Raw genomic sequence first — 24,320 nt, 5'->3', positions numbered from 1 at the left:
GTGCAAAGGCAGAGCATTCCGTAGTTTAGGAGCACAGACAGAGAAAGCCCTATCTCCTCTAAGCTTCTGCTTAAACATGGGAACAATCAGGAGCAACTGGTCAGCAGACTTGAGTGACCGAGGGGGAGTATAGCGGTAGAGAAGCTCTGCAAAATAGGGTGGGGCAAGACTGTTTAAAACCTTAAAAATGAACAAAACAATTTTAAAACAAACTCTAAAATACACAGGAAACCAGTGGAGAGAAGCTAAAATAGGGGTAATATGGTCTCTCTTACGTGTTCCTGTTAAAAGTTGTAGTTGCAGCCTTGTAAGTGAGGACTGGCTGACTCCAAAAATAAAGGTAATTACAGTAGTCCAGCCATGATGAAATAAAAGCATGGATTACTGTTTCAAACTGTTGCCTGGAAAGAATAGGTTTTACCTTTGCTAATTTTCGTAAATGATAAAAACTAGACTTGACTGTAGCATTTATGTGATTGTCAAGCTTAAAATCACTATCCATTTTAAAACCAAGATTTGTGACTGTGGTCTTAACAAACATTGCCAGTCGGTTTAGGTCAACTGGAGAATTTGGGCATGCTTCACTAGGTCCAAAAACAAGTATCTTGCTCTTTTTTTTCATTAAAATGCAGAAAGTTGAGAGCCATCCAAGCTTTGAGGTCTTTGAGACACAAAAAAAGGGTTAATGGAGCAGGCATCAACATGCCTTAAACCAGAAATATTTATAATTTTTCAGTTTTTCAACATATAAACACTCACAAATAACAGCTATACACTCGTACCGCAGATAAATCTAGAACTGCTAATTGAACTAATCTGCATGTTTTTGAATTTTGGCAGAGAACCAGCACATCTGGAGAAAACCCACTCAAGCACAGGGGAAACATGCATCTCATTGTAGAAAGGCCCCATCTGGGTGTCAAATCCAAGACCTTAGTCCTGCAAAATGACAACACAAACCACTGCGTGCATTGGCATAAAGAAAAAGACAAAAAAAAGCACTTTGGCATTTACATTTTTATCATTTAAAATGCTGATTATGGGTTTATCACTTAAGACTCTTCAGTCTGATTTTTATGATGAAAGAAACGATGACTCTTTGCTGATTTTAGGACAGAATAACACATGCAATACAAAAAGACATTGACATTCTGTAGTCACTTTAGTGCCACCATAAATTAAATGTAAATGAAATTAGTTTTTAAACATGTAATTCAGGACTCCGGCAGAATCTGGTTTCAACTTACTGATTTTAGATAAATGACAACACATTGAATGTCAAATTTTGCTTGCACAAAACAACCTTTTAAGATGTTTGGAAATTTCTTTCATTTTGATTCCATATATGAATGGGTTAAACAAAGGATGATATAAAAACACTTGTATTGTCATTATAAAGTGAACTGTTTGGGGAAAATCTGACTCCACTCGAGCTATAATTACATCATATGCCACCAAACAGAAATAGCTGATTAAAACCAACAGGTGAGGTACGCAGGTCTCAGCAACTTTTTTTCTGAATGTTTTAGAACTTTTATAAGATATTGTAAATATCTTTGCATATGTAAATACTGTAAAGAGCATTGGAAGATATACACTATTTATTAAAGCAACAACCCCGAAAACTGTAATAGGTCTTGATCTCACACAATGAGCTGAGTAAATGACATTGTTGCAAATTATTCCTTTTACTTTTAAGTTACATATTTTAGCTTTAGCACTTTGGATTGCCTGCACTGCAATGTGGCAAGCAGGAAAGAACCAGGCTAGAACAAGAAAAATGTTTACTGTGGTTTTTGTCATGATTGTAGGATATTTTAGAGGTTTACATATAGACACATATCTGTCAAAAGCCATCACTGCCAAGAGTAAGAACTCTGCCCAACCTACAGAGTAAAACATAAAAAATTGAAAGTGACAAGCCGAATATGAAATGATCTGTTTTTTAGATAAAAAGTCAATCAGGAGCTTTGGGTAAATAGTGGTGCTGTAAAGAACACAGTTAAATAACAAAGCTGCAATGAAGATGTACATGGGCTCATGAAGGCTTTTGTTTGTCCAGATCAGATACACAATGATAGAATTACAACAAATTATCAAAATATATACTGTAAACATAATAGCAAAATACAAATACTTGTATTTGTTCAGTTCCACATACCCCCACAGAGTTATATAGGAAACATTTACCTCATTATCCATGAATATTCTTTAAACTACTGTAACTGTTCATGTATTGAAAAGTAAATGTTTGCTGCACTAGATCATTATTCAGTCTGCAGTGTATTTTTCTTTTTCTGAATTTAGAGACCGTAAAAGTGGTATTTTGTCATCTGCAAAATGTACAAACTGTCTGTAGGAAGTTTTTTATTAGATTCTGCTCCTCACTAAGGAGTTAATCCCTGGAGGCCAATCATACCGTTTCCCTGTTTCCTCTGTAAAGCTGTAACATGACATAACTATAGTATTCCACACCAAGTAAGATAAAGTCAATATAACATAAAGCCTAGACAATGTAAATCCCTCATATAATTGCAGAAATCTAGATTACAGTTTTAGCTGAATTTTCTTTTTACCTTCTTTGTTTGTAACTTGCTCCATGCGATCCAGAATGGAGAAGCGGGCAAAGAAAATGGATTGATGGATAGATGTTTGTAACTTGTTCAAAAAAGAGAAAAAGTGGTTCAGAAAGAGTAAGACTGAAGCCAGGTTCATAGATGTTGAGAAGTTATTGTGTGTTTTTACTTTATAATTACACAAACAGAACTCAGAACAGTTGCCATATCCTGCTCCCTTTGAGAGCTAAAAACTGGAAAGTACATTTCTTTTATTAGTTTTAAACAGCTTTTAAAACTATGTTTCCTTTTTGACTCGTTTTTATTCTACAGTCTGTTCCCTGTTACCTGTCTCTATTGTTTCTACCTGTGTTCCAGTTTTGTATTTTTGTCTAGTTTATACATGTGGTGATTTGGCTTTTTCTGGGTTTTGTTTTTGTTTTAGTTTATTTAAGTTCTCTGGTTTGTGTTTGTGTTTTGTTTCCTATTTTTAGTTATCTGGTTTTTGTTTTCTTCTTGGTTCATCTAGGTTCTGTCCTCCTCGTGTTTGTGTTTTCATTTCCACTCTCCCCCATTCATTCACTTGTCTGTCAGCCACGCCCATCTTCACCTGTCCCGACTCAGTAATCATTCCACCTGTTCCCACTCACCTCGTTATCCCCAGTCTTAAAAGCCCAGTCACTCTTCCCATACCTCACTGGTCCATTGTTTGATGTTGATGTTTGTTTCTTGCTGTCTCGCTCCGTGTTTCCTGTTTCCTGTTTCCTGTTTCACTTTGAATTTAGTTTTTTGTTTGCTGCCTTGTCAGCTTTTGTTTTTGTTTGTTTCTTTGTTTAATAAATGAGTTTTCTTTTTAAGTCTGCAACCTGGGTTCATCTCCGTCATCCACATCCTGACAATACATTTATTTGCCTCCTGCTTCATGTGAGCTCTGGTTTGTTACCTTCACCAAGGAGGTTATGTTTTTGATAGTGTTGGTTGGTTTATTTGTTCATTTGTCTGTTTACACAATTACCTAAAAACTAATTAACAGATTTTGATGACATTTTCAGGAAATGTTGGGGTTGCTGGCTGTCTCTAAAAGGGTCCAGGAGGATGTCTTCTGGCAGTTCCTAAGAGGGTCCAGAAGGATGCTTTTCTGCTAGTGATGTTTGAAAGAGTCTAGACTAATGCCTCTCCCCTCCTTGTCTCCATGGGGGTCTGAATGGATGCCTTCCAGTTCCATATCCCCAGAGGTTTGGACGAACGCTGCCCAGCTATAAGTCTCCAGAGGGTTCCGGATAGAAGGCTCTTAGGTTCATATCTCCGGGGGCATCTGGAAGGACACCTGTCAACCTCCATTCATCAAAGATGTCTGTGGGACTCCGGTAGTCACCAGTTTCTGTGTCACCAGAGTCACCAGCACATGTGATCTCCCTAGCACCAGTTATCAAGGGTCTCCAGCCAGAGATAGCTCTCCCAGTCTGCAGCTGTTGAGCCCTCTGAACCCTCAACAAAAGGGCACTCTCAGTCTTCTACCTCTGAGCCTCAGCTCCTCAAAGCCCTTTGAATCTCATCTCATGACCCCTCCAAGACTCAGGTCTCTAAGTTCCTCGAGTCTCCAATCTTTATGTTTCTCAAGCCCCCAGTGTTGCTTGCAGTGTCTAATGCAGAGCCTCCTGAGTCTCCAGTAGTTTCTATGGGAGATCATCCAGTGATGCTTGCAGCTACTCCTGGGCCTTTTCTCCTCAAGCCTTCTGACCCTGCAGTTTCAGTACCAGACCCACCACTCCAGTATCAGAGCCTCCTGAGTTCCTGGTTCTAGTGCCTCCAGGGCCCCTTCCTCCAGAGTGTCCAGGTTCTCCATGTCTTGAGTCTTCAGAGCCACCTCACCTTGGGTCTCCAGGCTCTTCGGGCCTCCAGGATCTTTACATCTGCATTCAGTCTCTGACGGGGTTCAGTGCCATCCACCTGAACTCTGTCTCTAGTTTGAATGCACCTCAGTATGTCCACCCAAACCCTGTCTCTAGTCTGGACGTGCCCTGAGCCGTCCATCCAGTCCTTTTGAACGAAATTGTGTCTGCCTCAGGACTTATTACCTTGACTATTTTTTTTAACTGCACTTTAAGCCCTCCATCCTGGTTCCTCCCTTCCTCCTTCTCAAGTTATGTCATGTTTTTTGGATGTCAGGTGCCATCCCTTAGGAGAATGTTTTGTTTTGTTTTCTTGGTAGTTTTGTGTTTACTGTGAAATTTGTTTCCTTTGTTTTAATTTTTATTAAATGTGTTTTATGTTCCTCTGTGTTTATGTTTGTTATTCCTTGTGTTCCTCTGTACCCACACCACTTCTTCCTCTGTCAGCCTCTGCTCTCCTTTCCTGCCATGCCCATCTTCTCCTGCTTCTTGTTTCATTTAGCTCAGCTGCCTCTCATCTCTATGTTAACTCAGTCCTATTTAATCCCATCTCTTTTGTTCATCCACAGTCAGGCTTTACATGGCTTTGGGCCTCCAGTTTCCCCCCTGTGTCTGTTTGTGTTTTTTCTTTGGAAGTTTGTGCTGCCACATCGCCATTTTGTTTTGTTATTAAATCTTTAAAGCTGAACTGAAATGTGTTTTGAAGCTAACATCAGTGAAAATATAGCCATAACTATGTTTTTTTGTAACAATTTTAAATTAAAAAAAATACTATACTATATTTTTTGGTAATTCTGAAATTGAAGAAACCACTCAGGGGTTTTTGGCTTTTTCTGTAACTATCGCTAATCCGCTGAAGTTCAGCCATTCATCAGTGAGTGGTTAAATACCAGTACAATATAGTTCAGTTTGTTGGAATTAATTGTTCAAACCGGCCAGAGAATACCACTGGAGTTTCATTTTTTGGCTTCCCAAAAGACAAAAACCTTCTTCAGATTTGGATCCATAATCTCCAATGTGGAAATTACTATCAGAACTTGGTTCAGATAACATCAAAGAGGAGCACTGCTCCAACCCTAGTTATGTGGTGGGCTGACTTCACGCCAAAAAACAGGACCGTTTGCCAGCAGCAGTCCTAACTGTTTTTAATTTTAAAAGAAAGGCAAATGGAGAGGCAGGTCGGTGGCCAGAAAGTCCCAGTAGGCCTTGTAGAACTGCACTGTGAGCCCGTCAACGCCCAGGGACTTCTGGCCCTGCATACTGAGGAGGGCTGTGTGGAGTTCTTGAAGCCCCAGGGGGCGCTCTAGGTCGGAGTTGGTCTCCTCAGAGACCTGGGGTAGTTCATCGCAGAACTCCCGGAACATTTCCTCGTTCTCTTTATATTCACTATGGAACAGAGAACTGTAAAACTCCACAGCCCTCCTCCTGATCTCACCTGGTTCACTCAGTTGCTTTCCTGTGTCCGACAGCAAAGAGTGGATCAGCTTCCTCTGCCCGTGCTTCCTCTCCAAGCTGAAGAAAAAGCCAGAGGGAGCATCCATCTCCATGATGTTCTGGATCCGGGACCTGACCAATACGCCTTGGACTTTATTTTCCAGCAGATTTGCTAAAGTTAGCCTTTTAGATTTGAGAGCTTCAATATGCTCTCAATTTCCTGTGGATTCACAAAGTCATTCTAATTCCACAATATTTATCTCCAGATCTCTGATAGATCTGGAAATGTCACGGGTGACATTCAGAGTGTGCTGTTGACTCAGCAGTTTTATCTGAACTTTTCCATAGTCCCACCACTGTCTCAGACAAGTAAAATCAGACTTTTTTTTGTCTAAAACCAGTCCAAAAATAACGTAAAACCTCCCTAAAATCCTGATCATAAGTTAGAGCTCAGTTAAAATGCCAGTAAGCGCTTCTAGGTAAAATGTTTCTGATAAAACACTACCTAAAAGCAACAAGTGATCTAAAAAAAAGACACCGGTAAAATCTGGCAGGCTTTAAATACGTTAAAACAGTGTTTTAAACAATAAAAACGATTGAGATGAGCTAAAGAGATTCTGGTTTTTTTATGTAGGACCATGTGTACTGCCTGGAGCCTGCATGCATCCTCCTCCATACATCCACCAGACCATGAGACGAGACCAGGCGCCGCAGAGTATGTTGGGCCGCTGGATGCGATCTAAAAATTCATTTTCAGTGCAATTAAAATCCCCACCTATAAAAACATTATAGTCCTCAGACCCACAATCACCCAACCTTTCCCCAATCTTTTCATAAAAACGCTTTTTCTCTGCATTGGTGATAGGAGCATAAATGTTAATAAAAACTATACATAAAAGATCAAACTTTGTCTTGACTAAAAGACACCTCTCCTGAATGACATGTTCAACTTCAAGAGAGTTTGGGATGAAAGCTCTGGAAAAAAAGGAGGCCCACCCCTGCGCTCTGGGAGGTGCCATGACTTAAAATGACCTCCCCCCTCCACTCTCTGCCCCAGTCTGTCTCTATTAAATGATCACTGTGCGTTTCCTGCAGGTAAATTACATCGATTTTCTTTTGGTTTGATAAATCAAAGCACGTTTTTCAGCCTCTCTCGCCCCGTTAAGATTCAAAGATGCTATTTTAAAAGAATCCATATTAGGTAAGAAGCTAAAAACAAAATACCAAAAGACCATAAAAAATAATAAAGTGCAACTATGCATTATTTAAATCAAAGTTGTTTTCTAACTTTTGTCATTATTTTCTTTAACCTAAAAACCTCTGAATCTGTAAAACCTGATAGCTCTTTGTTCCTTATATGATGTCTTACACAGAAATAAAATAGTCTCAAATTAGGAAAATGACTTTCAGTCTTTACACCTCTAAGTCCTTTAGTGTGTTCTAAAAAAGTTTTAAAAGATTCTGAAGGGTATTTTAGTTCTCTTATGCTCGTTTGTGATACAGATATCTTGCTGGTGTCAGAGACTCAGCTCTCAGCGTCGCTAGTGTCCGACAGCTCTTTCCTCTCTGCAGCCAGCTTGCTGGCCTGTTTACTGGCCTGCACAGCAGCCACCACATTCCTCCTTTTGCTTCGCCTCTTTAACGGAGCTGAAACCTCCAGCTCCATCGTGTCCTCTGCTTCACCCGTCTCTCCTGCCACTCAAGCTACAAAAACCAACTCTGCATTGTTCTGTCCCTCCACCTGCACCTCTCCTTTCCCTCCCTGATCTCCACACACTAAATACTCGTCATCGCCCCTCACCTCCTCCTGCTCTCCCTGCACACCACCTCTCTCTACCACTTCACTTTCACCCTCACCATCATTTACCCCACCACCACCACCACCATTCCCCCCATCACCACACAACACCGTGCTTCCATCCTTTCCCACACATACACTCATTTTTACAGCTTCCTCACCTTCCACTACTGAACCCTCAACAATACCTTCTGCCAGTTCTCCTGTAGCAGACTCTTCCGCCACCACCGTGGGTTCCGCCACCACCGTGGGTTCCGCCACCACCGTGGGTTCCGCCACCACCGTGGGTTCCTCCACCGCAACAGCGGGCCCCTCTGCTGCCGCCGCGGATTCCTCTGCCGCAACTGCGGGACCCCCCGCAGCCGCCGCAGGCTCCTCCGCTGGAGCAGCTTCGTCAAGTGGGTCTTCCACCTGCTCAGAAGCAGTGGACCGCTGCTTCACCACATTCAGCAGGGCCGGCCCGGCCCTGTCGGGACACATTTTTACAATGTGCCCCTCCTGACCGCAGCCAAAGCACTTCATGTTGGAAGACGTTGCAAAAAGCACATAATCGAAATCATCTAATCTAACATGAAAGCGCAAGTTTAGTTCCTCATCACGTCGGTTCAATATCATAAACAGTTGTCTCCTATGGGAGACAACATGTTTCAACAACGGTGATTTGCAGCCTGATGGAACTTTTTTAACTGGCGACACCACCTTGCCGTGCCGAGACAACTCTTTTATCAAAAACTCGTTGCTAATGAACGGAGGTACATTTGAAAGTGTTACCTTAGTAGCAGGCAGTGTTAACGGCGATACATGTAGAAACAAGCCGCTCACAGAAACGCCCACCTCCACCAGCTGTTGAGCCTGCTCCACTTTTTCCACAAACAAGACGACAGCTCCATTCATGCGAGCTGCCGACTTGATGGACCCATGTCTGATTACTTCTCCCACGGCTAAACAAACTTCCTCCACGCTGCACGGAGAACCAGCGCCTACCTTGACGCCGTTCTTCCTTGTCAGCGCGGAGAAAACCCCACCACCAGACACCATGGTGTCGTCAGACGCCGGCCAGCCAGGCACGCCTGACGGCCACACCCGAACCCAACCAAAAAAAAACTTAAAACGTGACAAACTAACACAAAAAAACCACAACTAAACTATTAACATAAGCACCAAGTGAAAAACAGTAAGAAAAAAACAGAGATAGAAAATATACAAACACTCTCGCACTCTCTCTTCTTCCACTCTTCCACACACTCCCTCTCACAAGAAGAAGAAGAAGAAGAACACTCCCTGCCAGATTATTGAACGGTTAACCCCAGGCATGGACTTCTCAAAGTCCATTTCTCAAAGTCCATGCCTGCCTTCTCGATCACAAACCCTTGCCTGACTCTCGACTCTCGATCCTTGCCTGCTCCTTGCCTGACACCTTCACAGACTCTGACTCTTGGAAACCGATCTCGCTTCCCCACACTGGACTACGTCTACTGGTTTGTAACCTTTTGGATTTGGCTTCTAACTTCTGACCTCCTGGCCTTGACCCCTTGCCTGTCCCTGGACTCTCACTCTAGCCTAAGCCCTTCGCTGAAAGACCTTGCCCCTCTCTACTCACAGCCCTCGGTGGTCTTACCTGCCCCGAGCTTTCCTCTGCTCCACAAAGAGAGTGCAGTTCTGGGAACTAGTGTTCCTATTAGCGTAGCAGCTATAATAAAAACCTTAAAACTTTGCCTTTGTCTGCTTGGTCTGAATCCACCGAGCCCTGTAAAAAACAGTATTTATTTCTTCCAAGAGTCAGCAAACACAGAACACATCCATGTGGCAAACTATTTTACATCATCCAAGCACAGTTATAGCTGTCCTAATGCTATTAGTTGGCAGGAAGCTGCATATTTTACTTACATCAGCAGCATTTGAACACTCACAGAGCAGGTGTGACCTTATGCCAGACATGTTTGGGTGCCATGTCCCTCTCTGCAGTGCCCCCCTTTCACTATGGGAACAAACAGGGCTTGTAACATCAGCACCCAAAGTTACTTTACAAAAAGGTAAAATCAGAACCAGTAAAATCAGATCAAACGATTGCAATTAAGAAGCACTCATTTGTGAAATTAAAGTTTACAAGAAATGAAACATCAGTGTTAATAGTGTTAGTCCTGACTACATTTAACTTGCTCCTTACTTAGTTTCTGTCAAAACTGGTGCTCTTTATTCATTTCTTTTAATCTTTTTTTTTCGTACATCTGTATGACTGACAAAAAATTTAATTAAGATTTAGAAAAACAATAATTTCTCTTGTTATAATAAAGAATTTTACATTAAAAAAATGTTAGTAGCATCCCAGTTTTTGTACCACAACTTCTAATTCATAGTCACTTAAAAACAGTGACAGAAGTTAAGAAAATAAATAAAAATATTTGAAGTGTTCATACTTTTTTGGCCTTATAGTCCACATTCATATATATTAATATAAAAGGACAATTCAAAAACAACATTGAATTATTGCACTAAATTTTTTACATTTTATTTCAGGCTAGCAGTTTTCTGCTGGGCAAACAGATCAAACTGATTAAAAACGACAGAACAAACAGCAACATAATCTGTGATTTTTTTTTTTCCTGATGATTCTGATACAGATACATGTTTAAACAGCTAAATGTGTCTAGTCATCATCAGAGCAGCAAAAACAGACTATATTTTTGACAATCACTAAATATTGTATTGTTAAAAAATGCAGACAAATATAGACTTAGACTTTGGTTGAACAAATAAGTTTTAGATATTTAGAAATTTCTTTCATCTTCAACCCATATATGAATGGATTTAACAAAGGATGATATAAGAGCACTTGCAATGTCATTATAAAACGAACAGTTTGGGAAAATCCAGACTCCACTCGAGCTATAATTACATCATATGCCATCAAACAGAAGTAGCTAATTAAAACCAGCAGATGAGGTATGCAGGTCTCAACAGCTTTTTTTCTGAATGTTTTACACTTTTGATAAGATACTATAAATATTTTTGTATATGTAAAAATGGTAAAGAGCATTGGAAGTATTGCAAGATCGAATAAAGAAATAAGCCCAAACACAGTTAGTGATTTTGGTCTGACACACTGAAGAGTGAAAACTGCATTGTTACAAATTATACCTTTTAAAGTTAAGTTACATAGTTTAGCTTTAGCACTTTGGATTGAAGTTACTGTAATGTGGCAAGCAGGAAATAACCAGGCCAGAACCAGAAAAATATTCACTGTGGTTTTTGTCATAATATTTGGATATCCCAGAGGTTTACAAATAGACACATATCTGTCAAAAGCCATAGCTGCCAACAGCATGAATTCTGAACCACCTAAAGTATAAAACATAAAAAACTGAAAAATACAAGCAGAATAAGATACAATCTGTTTTTCAGATAAAAAGTCAATCAGGAGCTTTGGGTAAACATTGGTGCTGTAAAGAACACAGTTAAATAACAAAGCTGCAATGAAGATGTACATGGGCTCATGGAGGCTTTTGTGAATATAGATCAGATACACAATGATAGAATTGCAACAGATTATTAAAACATATACTATAAGCATGATTGAAAAGTACAAATATCTGTATGTATTTATCTCCACATAACCAGCCATGGTAATGTAGGTAATATTGAACTCATTATCCATAAGTGTTAAAAAAGAAAAATGCAATTGTTCATTCAATGAACAGATTTTACGTATATAAAGAACTGCACAATGTATTTTTTATTAGCTGGGCTTTAAGTGCTTTTTAAGCTCGGTGGTGCATTATCTACAGCATTTAAAAACTAAATGGTTGATGTCAGTGGAACGTTTATCAGATTGTTTTCACCTCCAAGGATCTAATCTCAGGGGGTTAACATCTCAGTGTGTTTTTCTACACAGTGTACCACAACATGTTTAAAATCCTCAGCGTAAACTGTAAGATTGCATAATACTATGTGAGAAGCTAATTTTTTTATGTTGACATGATGACTAAGCTTTATCCTGAAAAGAAAAATATATGGTTGCAGTGTAAATAAGTATTTAAAAATAAGTTGACAAGCTAAAAATCAGTTGAGAAACTTTTAGAAAGGTGAAATGATAGCAGAGATACTTTAGAGGACAGAAAGAGAGGTTCTAATGTTGACCATGAATGCAATAAGATGTGTTTTATAGGTTTGGATTACCTGAGCTAATAACAAGTGCAGAGCAGGTAATAATAACTATAGCTCTGTTTACAGTTTGTCTGTGCTCAAACCTAAAATTTGCAAAAAATTGTGGTGGAAAAAGCTGCCCCCTTCCCCCCAAAGAACAATGCAAGCACATGGCTTGCTGGTCACTTGGTTGCACTCACTCAATTCAGTGGGACAACGCTGGAAAATTTACCTGTTTTCTTGCAATTTTGAGTCACTCACACAGTCTACAACAGTCACAGCCCTGTGAGATACCCCCTTAACTTTAGAAAGAAAGTTTCTTTAGTTGTTTATAATGAACATTGTTTTTGTCTTACAATCTTCATTGACTGTTTTGACTGATTGCTGGATGCTCTGACAACTGCCTGATATCACTATTGGTCAACTCAACACAATCGCGTAAGCCCCCCTGTGCCCACGCGAGTCACTCAATCAATCAACTTCCATGGGTTCGTTCAGAGCCACCATGTCCACTTTGTTTCGGAAGAGCTGCTGTCGCGGCGGCAGCCACGCGTTGAAGAAGCCCATCCACGCAGCGTGGTGGCCGTCTCGTCTCTCGTTTGGATTCGGCGTAGTAGTAGTAGTTGTTGTAGTAGTAGTAGTAGGAGTAGGCGGCGACGACGCGTAGCAATAGTAGGAGTAGGGGGGAATCTGAGGCGGTTGCGGCGATGACGCGTAGCGATAGCAGGAGAAAGGGGGAATCTGAGGTGGTTACGGCGGCGCGTTGTAGAAGGAGAAGGGTGGAGTCGCGTTATTGGCCACAACGCCGTGCCACGGCGGCTGCGGCGGATGAGGGGGATGAGGAAGAGGAGGAGCGAACCCAAGACGCCGTTCATGAATGCGACAAAAAAACAAAAACACAACGACAAACAATCTTCGTACGATGTCTTTTCTGTAGGGATTGTTCTTTTCTTTCTTTCTTTTTGTCCCCCCTCGTCTCGTTTGTAGTTGTGAGGCGAGCGACAACGCGTGGGAGTACGTCACTGCGTTGTTTTTCGTATCATTTACGTGTTCCTGTTAAAGTCGGGTAATTTTTTTTATTTTTTTTTATTTTTGTTTATTCCTTTTGTTTTATTCTTTAAACAAATGGCCAAACGGAGAGTCAAGTGGACATCGGCTCCTACCTCCGAACCACTGGTGTTCGTGTTCAGGCGTCGCCGCCGCCTCGAAGTTTTGTCGGAGGAGGATGATGAACAGAAAGAGAAAGGCAAGGACAAACGGGAAGGGGACGAGGATATCGATGAAGATGACGACGATGATTACGACGTCGGCAACAAGGAGGACGACGCGTCTCCTCCTTCCGACGGAGGACAAAGGTGGTGGTGGGGGGTCAACCGGACCCCTGTGCCGTCTTGTAGCGATACGCAAGGGATACAGACGAGCATGCGCGGGGGGTCGATCCGACCCCCTCAATACTTCCGATGGAGGACAAAGGTGAGGGGGGTCAACTGGACCCTTGTGCCGTCTTGTAGCGATACACAAGGGTTAAAAAGACATTAAGATGCAAACAACTTCTTCTGATTACCATACTCAAGTAAGTGTCAGGTCGGAGAGTGGGTAAGGAGGCGAACCCAGAATGTGGACTCATGTCAAAGAAAACTAATTTAATAAAACAAATAAACAAAAACCAGGTGAGGAGCAAAACATAAATTCAAGGCAACAAGAGCATGATAGGGAACAGAGATCAATGATACAGCAGGGTGTGGGAGAAATGACCGGGTTTTTAACAGAAGGTAATTGGCAAGTGGGCACAAGTGAAGCAATTGACAAGATTAGAGACAGGTGTAGATGGACGTGGCAGGAAGGCAAAGGAGTGACTAGGAAGGAGCCGCCAGTGGAATTGTGCAGTCGCCGACTTGACACGCCAGTGGAGATGTGAAGTCGGCGTCGGCTTGACCCACCGGTGGAGTTGCGGCATCGGCTTGACCCGCTGGTGGAGGTGTGGAGTTGGCTTGACCCGCCGGAGGAGTTGTGGTGGTGGTGTCGGCTTGACCCACCGGAGGAGTTGTGGCAGCTGCGTCGGCTTGACACGCCGGTGGAGGTGTGGCGGCGGCGTCGGCCTGACACGCCGCTGTAGGTGCGGCGTCGGCTTGACCCGCCCGAGGAGTTGTGGCGGCGGCTTGACATGCCGGTGGAGGTGTGGAGTCGGCGTTGGCTTGATCCGCCGGTAGAGTTGCGGCGTTGGCTTGACCTGCCAGAGGAGTTGTGGCAGCGGCATCAGCTTGACCCGCCGGTGGAGTTGTTGCAGAGGTGTCCGGCGGACAGATGTCGTCGATCCCCTCCGCAACGCTGAATTGCAGAGAGTCGTCACTTCCCTCCTCAGAGACGCTGACCAGCATGAAGGTGTTGCCGACACCCTCAGAGATGCTGTCTGGAGGAGAGGTGTCGCCGACCCCCTCTGAAGCGCTGGCAGATCTGGCAGACCTTGTGGGTGGTGATGGGGACTTGGCAGAGGGCGCGGGAAGCTCCAAGGGCTCGGCAGAGGGGGCAGGAAGCTCCGAGGGCTCAGAAGAGGGTGCGGGAAGCTCCGAGGGCTCGCAAGAGGTCGCGGGAAGCTCCGGGGGCTCACAAGAGGGTGCAGGAAGCTCCGGGAGCTCGACAGAGGGTGCAGGAAGCTCCGGGGGCTCGGCAGAGGGTGCAGGAAGCTCTGGGGGCTCGGCAGGTGGCGCTGGAAAGACTGAAGGCAACACTAGAAGGACTGAAGGCTCTGTAGGCGGCACTGGCGAGGAAGGGAGCGGTACCGAGGAGACTAGTGGTGTTGATGGGATCAGCAGAGTCCTGGGTGAGTTCTGTTATGGCCGGCGTCAAGACAGGGAACAGAGATCAATGAACCAGCAGGGTGTGGGAGAAATGACCAGGTTTTTAACAGAAGGTAAGTGGCAAGTGGGCACAGGTGAAGCAATTGACAAGATTAGAGACAGGTGTAGATGGACGTGGCAGGAAGGCAAAGGAGTGACTAGGGAGGAGTGAATAGTGACACTGAGGTGTCTGTGTTACATCTGTGCTGTGTTGCGATGGGGCCTGACTTCCAAGTTAAGAACATTGTCTTCAGGTACAATTCCTTTTTGGGATTGTGGACTGTGCGCTCCTAAGCTCACGATTGTCTGAAGCTACTGCAGTAAATGCATATATGGAAAGTTATCTGTTGCACGTCTGAAGACCCTAGCTTATGACCACAAAGGGAATTGAATGTACTTGAATCCATACTGTTAAGGTCCGTCCCAGTGTTTTGTTCTACAGCTGGGTGTGGTAAATGTTTATAAAAAGAAGCAGCCCCGAGAGAAAGGGGGGATTTTCACAGATTGGGCCAGAAGTCCCAATTCGGCACATAATCTGTTATTTTGAATAAACTCTCACTGTTCAAGAATAACTTATGTCTGTAAAGTCATTTCTTTTGATCAGTACATAATTGCTGCGATAAGCCTTTTTCACGGCAACCGGAAGTAGCGTCTCCTGGTGCTGGGACACTTCCTGTTTTAGCGAGTCTATTCAATCACACAAAGCAAAATGTCAGTCTTTTCAATATCGTTGCTTAATTTGCCAAAGTTGTCTTTTGCTGATGTGGAAGAAATCGCAGCGGCGAATTCCCGATCCAATAAACTGGAGAAAGGATACAAGTTCTTCCATGAAGAATATATCCACAGCTATCAAGGTAAGAAAAGAAGTAGCGTAGCAAGCTAGCCGATAGCTACAACCTATGAAGTACATAAACATCGTGATAAAGAAGCTTTTTTTAGTGTGCTAAATTATTTGGAATATTTCAGACAGACATGGTATAAACTTTTAAAAAATATTTTAATATTCTGATATGTGTTTGCCATTACAATTTGTAAAAGAAAACATACTACATGTTAGTTATGAGATGCTAGATGATGCTTTATGATATCTTTATGTCAATCCAATAAGGCTGTCAATCACTGTAAATAGCTTAGTATCGTAATAGTTAGTAAATTGTTTAATATAGTAATAGTTTGTAAATAGTTTAGTATAGTAATAGTTTGTAAATAGTTTAGTATAGTAATAGTTTGTAAATAGTTTAGTATAGTAATAGTTTGTAAATAGTTTAGTTACTCATGAAAAATACAATAAAGTACCAAGTTCTTTTACATGAAATTGAACAATTTGTTTGTCTGTTGTCTTGTAATTTATGTGTTACAAATGCTTTTTGGTAAGGTTGTACTCCCTAAATATTTGATTTTATGGATATTCATTTGCAGCATAATCCTCTTTCAATGTATAGTGTAGTTATAAAATGTTACCTTAAATAGTTAACCTTTTTTTGTTTTTACTAGATATTGTAAATTGCACTTTTTCCTTTGCAATTCAACTAAATCAATCAATCTGATTGCTTAGACACACTGCCTCTTTTGATCTGGGTCCGTTGGGAAAGCATGGTAGGACAGATACGGTTGTTTTCTTGCCTCACAAGAACAACCAGGAACTGAACAAAAACAACAGCAACTAGACTGAGACATTTTTCTCACTATTTACTGCTAATGCTATAGCCACCGGAAGTTGTTGCGCACCACTTCCGCTTTAAAACGCGGAAGAGTGATAAAGGACTATTATAAAGACCCAGGTGAACGTCCACCTTTTGAAGACACTTCAACACAAACAGGAAAAACTAAACTGAAACAATAACTCAAAACAGAAACAATATAATAAAAATAACAAACTGAAAACAAGATGGTAATCAATAAAAAACTTTTTGGCTCCAAAGTGACCATGTGTGCTTCTCATACAAAACTTTCATTACTACTTCCTAATAAGGGGTCTTTTATGAAAGTTTTTTTTAATGCTTTATAAAAAGGCTATATACAAGTTTACAAACTCTCTAGAAAGCATTAACAATAATTTATAAAACAATTATAAAATACTGTTTATACAATAAAGAAGGCTCATTATTTGTCAAGATCAATGTCAATAAGAAGCATGCAGGTTTAGAAAAACTAGAATGCACTCAGGCTATGCATCATATGCTGCTAAATAGGAGATGCTGATTAAAACTAAAATGTGATGAATGCAGGTCTTATCAGCCTGCAATCTAGTAATTCAGCACCTGTCTATGGTATATATGAGACCTTTTACTGAAACAAGGTCACAGATAAAGTTCGATTTTGCCACTTTTCCTTCTTTGAATATCCTTTGGTTCATCCTCCCACAACCTCTTCACTCTTGGTTTTCACCCAAAGACATTCAGGAAAACGGGTGAGAAATTAAATTATTCATCTCGTTTATGTTTATCTTGCTCACCATTGTACCTACTCAGTCCATGCCAAACCACATCCATGTACACTTGCACTCGAGGCACATTATTGTACATCCACCCTCATTTGCTGAAGCCTGAGGCCTTGGGCTGACCCTGGGCTGAACTAAATTAGCCTAAATGAGCAGCAAACCGAGGGGGCGGGACAAGATGTCTGTCAATCATTCTGTACCAAGAGAGACATTAAATAAATGTAATACTATATTTTTAATTTGTGTTTATTAGGTATTTTAACATTTTTATTGTAAACACCGGGGAGGGCTTAGCCCCACCAAAACATTTATACCAGCCATCCCTGGATCATATGATCTAGTATTCAAACAGAGCAGGTCTTCTAGTCATACCAGCACAAACTGACAATGAAGAAAAGTTTCTGGGACTTTTCTAGTTTGTCTAGAAATTGTCTTATTGAAAAAAAATCTGAAATATATTAAAGCCATTTTTGAAGACACTGGAAAAGTATTTGTGAAATGTGAATCAAGAGGGTTTTGCGCAGAAATATGCTTAAGATTATAGCTAAACAGATGTTTTAGTATTTGGTACAAGTATTCAAATAGAAAAAACAAACGAAAAAAAAAATCTCTGCCAATGAATTTTTCAGATCAAGTCTCACACCACGTGAGAAATGTCCCAAAAACCTGAAAAACACTGTCAGAGTTTCTCTTCCTTCTGTAAAAAAAAAAAAAATAATAATAAAAAAAGAGTATAACTCTGAGTACAGAAAAGTACAACTCTTGTTATATCTCAACTGAAGCTGCTTCAGAAATCTCACATTTCATCAATTTTAAAATCTCTGCATTTGTGACCTATCCATTTTAGAATTGGTTTTAGGGTTCTTTTATTGGTTTTTGAGGGTATCTGTGGTCTCAGCCTTACTTTTTTTTTTATCAGATTTGCTTTTACCTTATTAGCCCTCCAGATCCCTCAGATCCAAAGCTCAGATTACAACTAAAATCTAGGATGAGGCATATTTTTCTTATTATGGCCCTTGTCTGTGGTACAGCCTTCCTGTGAACCTAAGGTCAGATAGAGGAAAGCAAACTCTACACAAAAAAGGCCTCAGGTGGGAGGGTAGCATAATTTAGATTTCAGGTTTTTCTGTTTTATAAAATTTGTATTTTTAACACCTACCTCGACAAAATTCCATTCTCGTTTTTAGAAAAAATATTTTTACATATAAATCTATGTGGTATTACAGGGAACAATAGAACCTCTCTTTCTGTACCATCAATCTATCCATCCATTTCCTTTACCTGCTTTACCTTTTTTGGTCGTGGGGAGCTGGTGCCTATCTCCAGCCATCACTGTGCGAGAGGTGGGGGACACCCTGGACAGGTCGCAAGTCCATTGTTTCTGTATCATAACTACGAACTTAAAGAAGCAAAACTCAAAGTGTTTATATACAGATTTTCTTCCACAGTCATACTGATATTAAAAGACAATACAAGAAAAACTTGCAGTCATTATTTAATGCATTGCATTTGGTAAAATAGAATAATAGTCTAATAGTCATCTGTTGAACAAACAGGATAAGCTTATTAAATCTAACAGGACAACAGGTCTTCACAGCATATTTTGTGATTTTTCTTCCTGATGAATCAGATACAGATATCAGAATAAAAGGTTAAATGTGCGCAGTTATGATCAGAGCGACAAATAGACTACTTTAACAATCACACTGAAAACTGCATTGTTACAAAAATGCAGACAAATACAGAGCTACACTTTGATTGAACAGAAGTGTTTTAAATGTTTAGAAATTTCCTTCATTTTTAGCCCATATATGAATGGATTAAATAAGGGATGATACAGAAATATTTGCAAGGTCATGATAAAGCGAGCAGTTTTAGAAAAATAAGAGTCCACTCGAGCTATAACTATATCATATGCAGCCAAATAAGAAAAGCTGATTAAAACTAACAGGTGAGGTATACAGGTCTCTGCAGCCTTTCTCCTAAATGTTTTACACCTTTGATAAGATATTAAAAATATATTTGCATATGTAAAAACTGTAAATAGCATTGGAAGTATTGCAAGATTTAATAAACAAAAAACCCCAAATACAGCCAGTGTTTTTGATCTGACACACTGAAGTGTGAATACAGCATTGTTACAAAATATACCTTTCAAATTTGAGTTACATATTTTACCTTCAGCAGCCAGGGTTGCTGATACAGCAGAATGAACAGCAGGTAAAAACCAGGCCAGAATCAGGAAAGTATTCACTGTGGTTTTTGTCATAATAGTTGGATATCTCAGAGGTTTACAAATAGACACATATCTGTCAAAAGCCATGATTGCTAACAGGAGGAATTCTGTGCCACCTAAAGTATAAAACATAAAATACTGAAAAATACAAGCATAATATGATACAATCTGTTCTTTTGATAAAAAGTCTATCAGGAACTTTGGGTAAACAGTGGTGCTGTAAAGAACACAGTTAAATAACAAAGCTGCAATGAAAATATACATGGGCTCATGGAGGTTTTTGTGAATATAGATCAGATACACAATGACAGAATTGCTACAGATTATTAAAACATACACTGTAAACATAATAGAAAAATACAAATATCTGTATTTGTTAATTTCCACATACCCACCCACAGTAATGTAGGTCACATTTATCTCATTACCCATAAATGTTCAAAAAAGAAAATGTAATATGTCACTGAACAAATTCAGTTCCTTCTTTAACTGATTCACTTCAATTAAAAATGAACATATGTTCATGACCTGGCTTTCAAGCCCTTCTTATGTTGTGCAGGGCTTTGAAGCACTTCTTATGTTGTGCAGATAATTACTTACAACAATTATGCAATGAATTGTTGATGTGAATGGAAAGCTATTTTTTATCAGATTGCTATTCCCTCCTATAGGATCTCATCTCATGGGGTTAACCCTGTTTTTACTACACGATGTGGCATCACAAAAGTTTTAAACTTTCCTATCAGCTGTAGAATTACATAATGCTATATAGATTACTGCAATACATATTACAGTCTGGTACTTCCTGGGTAACATACAAGAAAATAACAGGGTACTTACAGGATAATTATGGAGTAACATACAGGGTACTTTTGTACTAACAAACATGGTGTTTAAGGAACATAGGCCTGGGAGCTTGAGGGTCTTCTTCAGTATCTTAGCTGTTCCTAGGACTGTGCTCTTCTGGACAGAGATCTCTGAGGTTGTTGCTGCGATCGGTTGGAGCCTCTCTTCCAGTTTGGCAGTCACAGCCACCAAGTGCTCTGATGACCACTGGTACCACTAAGGCCTTGACTCTCCACAACTTCTCTATTTCCTCAATCAGACCATGGTATTTCTTGAGCTTCTGGTGTTCCTTCTTCTCGATGTTACAGTCGCTTCGAATTGTTACATATATCATCACTAATTTCTTCTGTGTCTTGTTGACCACCGCAATGTCCAGTCAGGGCCGTAGCCAGACTTTAAAAAATACTGAGGTCAACCACTCATTATCCATTGAAGACCAAAACTTATTTAATAGAAGCATTTATTTAAAACAAGTGACTTGAATGTGTAAATGACATGTATTTGTGTGTGTTTGTAAATGCATGGGGCGCGATGTCATGTTAAGCAACAGAGGACTCAGGGCACAACAATGATGACTCACTGAAATAACATGAATTCGTTTATATGAATGTTGATTGTTCACGCTGCACAAACACATTCAGAACACAAGATTTTAGCAAAGATTTTATTTTTTTATCAAATACCAGTGAGGTGTTGTAATTTTGGAGCTGGACCAGTTCTAGTGTGGTCTGGATGTAAAATTGAAAAGTGCTAAAATCACCCTTTATTGAGGTTTCACAAATTAGATTAAGGTTTCACAAGTCACATACTTGGTTTTAAATGTTATGCAATTAGTGCAGAATAATCTAGTCCAGGTTTGAAGTGTCTAGGTGTTGTAGTTTTGGAGCTGGACCAGCACTAGTGTGGTCTGGATGCAAAAAAAGTGGTGAAGTGACCCTTTATTGAGGTTTCACAAATTAGATTAAGGTTTCACAGATCACACACTTGGTTTTAAATGTTCTGCAATCAGTGCAGAATAATCTGCTCCAGGTTTGAAGTGTCTAGGTGTTGTAGTTTTTTAACTAGAGTAGATTGAAGATTCTGAAGGTAGTGAAAAATTAGGTGGAATCACCCTTTAGCCATTTTCCGAATCGGAAGCTGCAATCAGAAACCAACTTCAGCTTTGTGGAATTAAAGGAGAATATTTTTAGCAAGTTACCTCGGTTGTGTTTCACTGTAAGTGGCGCTCTTCTTCTTCTTCTGGTCTTTATTTTAACAGTAAGGTAGCAAAGCTGCACTCTTTTTTGTAGACATTGAGTTTGGCTGCAGCTGCACACAGTTGCAGCGCCTCCTACAGTAAACTGGTGGAGCTACGCAGAGAACCACGCCGTTCAAAAGCGTTGTTTTGATTCATTTTTTTATAATATACACAGCAGAAAAATACTGAGATCTGGACCTCAATGTCCTCAATGGTAGCTACGGCCCTGTGTCCAGTTTGTTAGCCATCGCCTTTTTGCCAGTCTGGATTAATCATCAGTGGGGGCTTTCTTCCTGATGTGCTTCAGGATCTTGGTTGTTTTATCCTGTATAGTGGCTCTGATGCTCACTAGTCCTCTGCTTCCCTCCCTTCTCTTAGTGTACAATCTTAGGGTGCTGGACTTAGGGTGGAACCCTATGTACATTGTGAGTACCTTTCGTGTCTTAATGTCATTGGCTTCTATCCCCTCCTTTGGCCAGGTTATTGTTGTCAGGATTTGGGTGCCTTAGGGTTTGTTTTTGTTTTGGATCTACTGATTTATTTTGTTATTTTGGTTGTCCTCATGTTTAGTTTTGTTTTTGTATAGTTTTTGCTTCTTGTGCCCTTTCTCTTCCTGTCATCATTCACTTGTCCTCAGCCTATCACTTGTTTGCCAGCCATGCCCATCTTCACCTGCCGCAAGTTAGTAATCACTCACCTGTGCCCACTTCTCTGATGATTGGCACTGCATAAATGTTGATGGCTTGGACTTTGTTCTTGCCATTCAGCTGGCTCTTCATGACCTCTTACTCTCTTAAGGTATTTGGTTGTGGCTGACTTCTTTGTGGCCTCATTAAGGTTGCCATTTGTCTGCAGGACTCCACGGTACTTATAGCTATCCTGAACATCTGCAATGTTGGCTTCAGGTAGGTTAACCCCTTTGGTTGTGATCACCTTGCCTCTCTTGGATACTGTTTGGCTGCACTCATCAAGTCCAAATGACATGCTAATGTCCCTGCTGTTTATCCTGGTGAGGTGGACAGTGAGTCGATTTTGGCACACAGTTTGATGTCACCCATGTAGAGGAGGTGACTGATGACTGTTCCACTTCAAAACCGGTATTCATAGCCACTTTTTTCGATGATTCAACTCAGAGGGTTCAGGCCCATGCAGAATAGGAATTGGACAGAGCATCACCTTGGTATATGCCACATTTGATGCTGACCTGTGCAGTTGGCTTTGAAATGGCCTCTAGAGTTGTATTCCACATTCCCATTAAGTTGTGAATGAAGTCTCTTAGTGTCCTGTTGATATTATACAGTTTCAAGAACTCCAGTATCCATGTGTGTGGCGTTGAGTCATAGGCTTTCCTGTAGTGAATCCAGGCATTGCACAGGTTTGTGTGTCTGGTCTTACAGTCTTGAGCTACAGTTTTGTTGACCAGTAGCTGGTGCTTGGCTCCCCTAGTGTTGGTGCCAATTCTCTTATGTGCCTCACTCAGGTATTGATGTTGTACAGAGGCAGGGGACTGGCTGGTAATTGGATGGAATTGTTTTGGACCGATAGAAAATGATATTAAAGGAGATCAGTTCATTTCTAATGTTTTTCTTAGTGCTGTGAGGTATAAGTCACTGCTGCACGAGGACCTCACACAGGATAACGTGCCAACCATTGCATGCCAAGTGGATGCAGCAGTTAAAAATTTAAGAACTGCTGTCAGCTGGTATAGTTCAATCCCAACTGCACCAGTACAGACTATGAATGCAGTTGAATGCAGCACATGCTTGTTTTTGAGGGAAAAAAGGAGTATGAACAGCTCAATGATGTGGACCTCCACCCCATGTTCGAAGCAATGTCGCTGCTTTAGATTTAAGCTCAGCCTACCACCAACTGCCTCTCCATCCTAATAGTGACAGACTTACTGCTTTTGTTCACATTTCAGTTCATTCAAATTCCATACAAACTTGCTTCAGCACCATCTGCCTTATGATGCACAGTTTCAAAAGATTTTTCAGAAGTACAGAACTATTTAGATGATATTATATAGTGTATGGTCATGATGATTACCCACACGCTGTTCTCTAATGTGTTAAAGACATTGGCCAACAGATCAACTTTAGCCAAAGATCATTTGGTCAGTCAAGTATTCCATTCCTAGGACATGCCATCTCTAACTTCATACAGATATTCAAGCTAAACTAAGATGGACTGATGCAGCATAGAAAGGTTTCAATGAGCTCAAAACAATGCTTCTAAAAAGCCCAACACTTGCCATCTACAACCCTGAACTGCAAACATTCATCAAAACAGATGCCTCGGACTATGGATTGTGAGCTTTTCTGACACAGTTGCATTCAGACAATATGGAACACATTGTTGCTTTTGTTTCCCACACCCCCCCTTCAGCCAAGATGAAGTACTCAGCTATAATAAAAGAGGCACTTACATGTGTAAGGCAGTAGAAAGATAAAGGACATATGTATGGGGATGCAAATTCACACTCGGGACTGAGGGAACTCAGGGGAAAATAGAGCTGATGTGTTTCGCTGATGTGTTTCCAGTAGTGCTGGGCGATATAGAAAAACTCCTATATCACGATATGGATAATTTTATATCACAATAACGATATATATCATGATATACCCCAATTACGTACGTTGTCAGTTATTCTCTGAAAAATATGAAAAAAATAATCTAATTTCTTACCTTTTTCAAGCTTTATTTTGAAGTGACATTTAACTGAACTTTCACAAATTAGATCTGCTGCATTTTAGTGCAGCAATATATATGTACCTGTTACGACGTAACAGTATCAAATGACAACAGACTATTATTATCCTCAGTCGGCTATAGTTTCACTTTTCGTAACTTTCCCCGGCTCTTTTACAACTTGTTTGACCTTGCACTTTTTGGATTGTTAAAT

General features: G+C 40.7%; 3 protein-coding genes across 3 annotated transcripts; all 3 read right to left on the bottom strand.

The window, feature by feature from the left end:
• Positions 1 to 1,278: 1,278 nt before the first annotated feature.
• On the bottom strand, positions 1,279 to 2,202 carry LOC108249702 (olfactory receptor 11H2-like). The gene has a single exon (XM_017439244.1). The coding sequence runs from the start codon at positions 2,200 to 2,202 to the stop codon at positions 1,279 to 1,281; it is 924 nt and encodes a 307-aa protein (XP_017294733.1).
• Positions 2,203 to 10,331: 8,129 nt separating this feature from the next.
• LOC108249703 (olfactory receptor 11H2-like) lies at positions 10,332 to 11,346 on the bottom strand. Its single transcript, XM_017439245.2, has one exon. The coding sequence runs from the start codon at positions 11,332 to 11,334 to the stop codon at positions 10,414 to 10,416; it is 921 nt and encodes a 306-aa protein (XP_017294734.1). The 5' UTR covers positions 11,335 to 11,346; the 3' UTR covers positions 10,332 to 10,413.
• A 7,306-nt stretch (positions 11,347 to 18,652) lies between these two features.
• LOC108249698 (olfactory receptor 11A1-like) lies at positions 18,653 to 19,779 on the bottom strand. The gene has a single exon (XM_017439239.3). It carries the CDS (start codon positions 19,765 to 19,767, stop codon positions 18,847 to 18,849), a length of 921 nt encoding a protein of 306 aa, XP_017294728.1. The 5' UTR covers positions 19,768 to 19,779; the 3' UTR covers positions 18,653 to 18,846.
• Positions 19,780 to 24,320: the final 4,541 nt, after the last annotated feature.

The sequence above is a fragment of the Kryptolebias marmoratus genome, linkage group LG6 (assembly GCF_001649575.2).
Source record: "Kryptolebias marmoratus isolate JLee-2015 linkage group LG6, ASM164957v2, whole genome shotgun sequence".
Taxonomy (NCBI): Eukaryota; Metazoa; Chordata; class Actinopteri; order Cyprinodontiformes; family Rivulidae; genus Kryptolebias; species Kryptolebias marmoratus.
This window is presented reverse-complemented; position numbering and strand designations above follow the sequence as displayed.

Excerpts from the sequence above, each read along its gene's own strand:
- LOC108249698 (XM_017439239.3), bottom strand. The coding sequence starts at position 19,767 with ATGGGTAATGAGATAAATGTGACCTACATTACTGTGGGTGGGTATGTG.
- LOC108249702 (XM_017439244.1), bottom strand. The coding sequence starts at position 2,202 with ATGGATAATGAGGTAAATGTTTCCTATATAACTCTGTGGGGGTATGTG.
- LOC108249703 (XM_017439245.2), bottom strand. The coding sequence starts at position 11,334 with ATGGATAATGAGTTCAATATTACCTACATTACCATGGCTGGTTATGTG.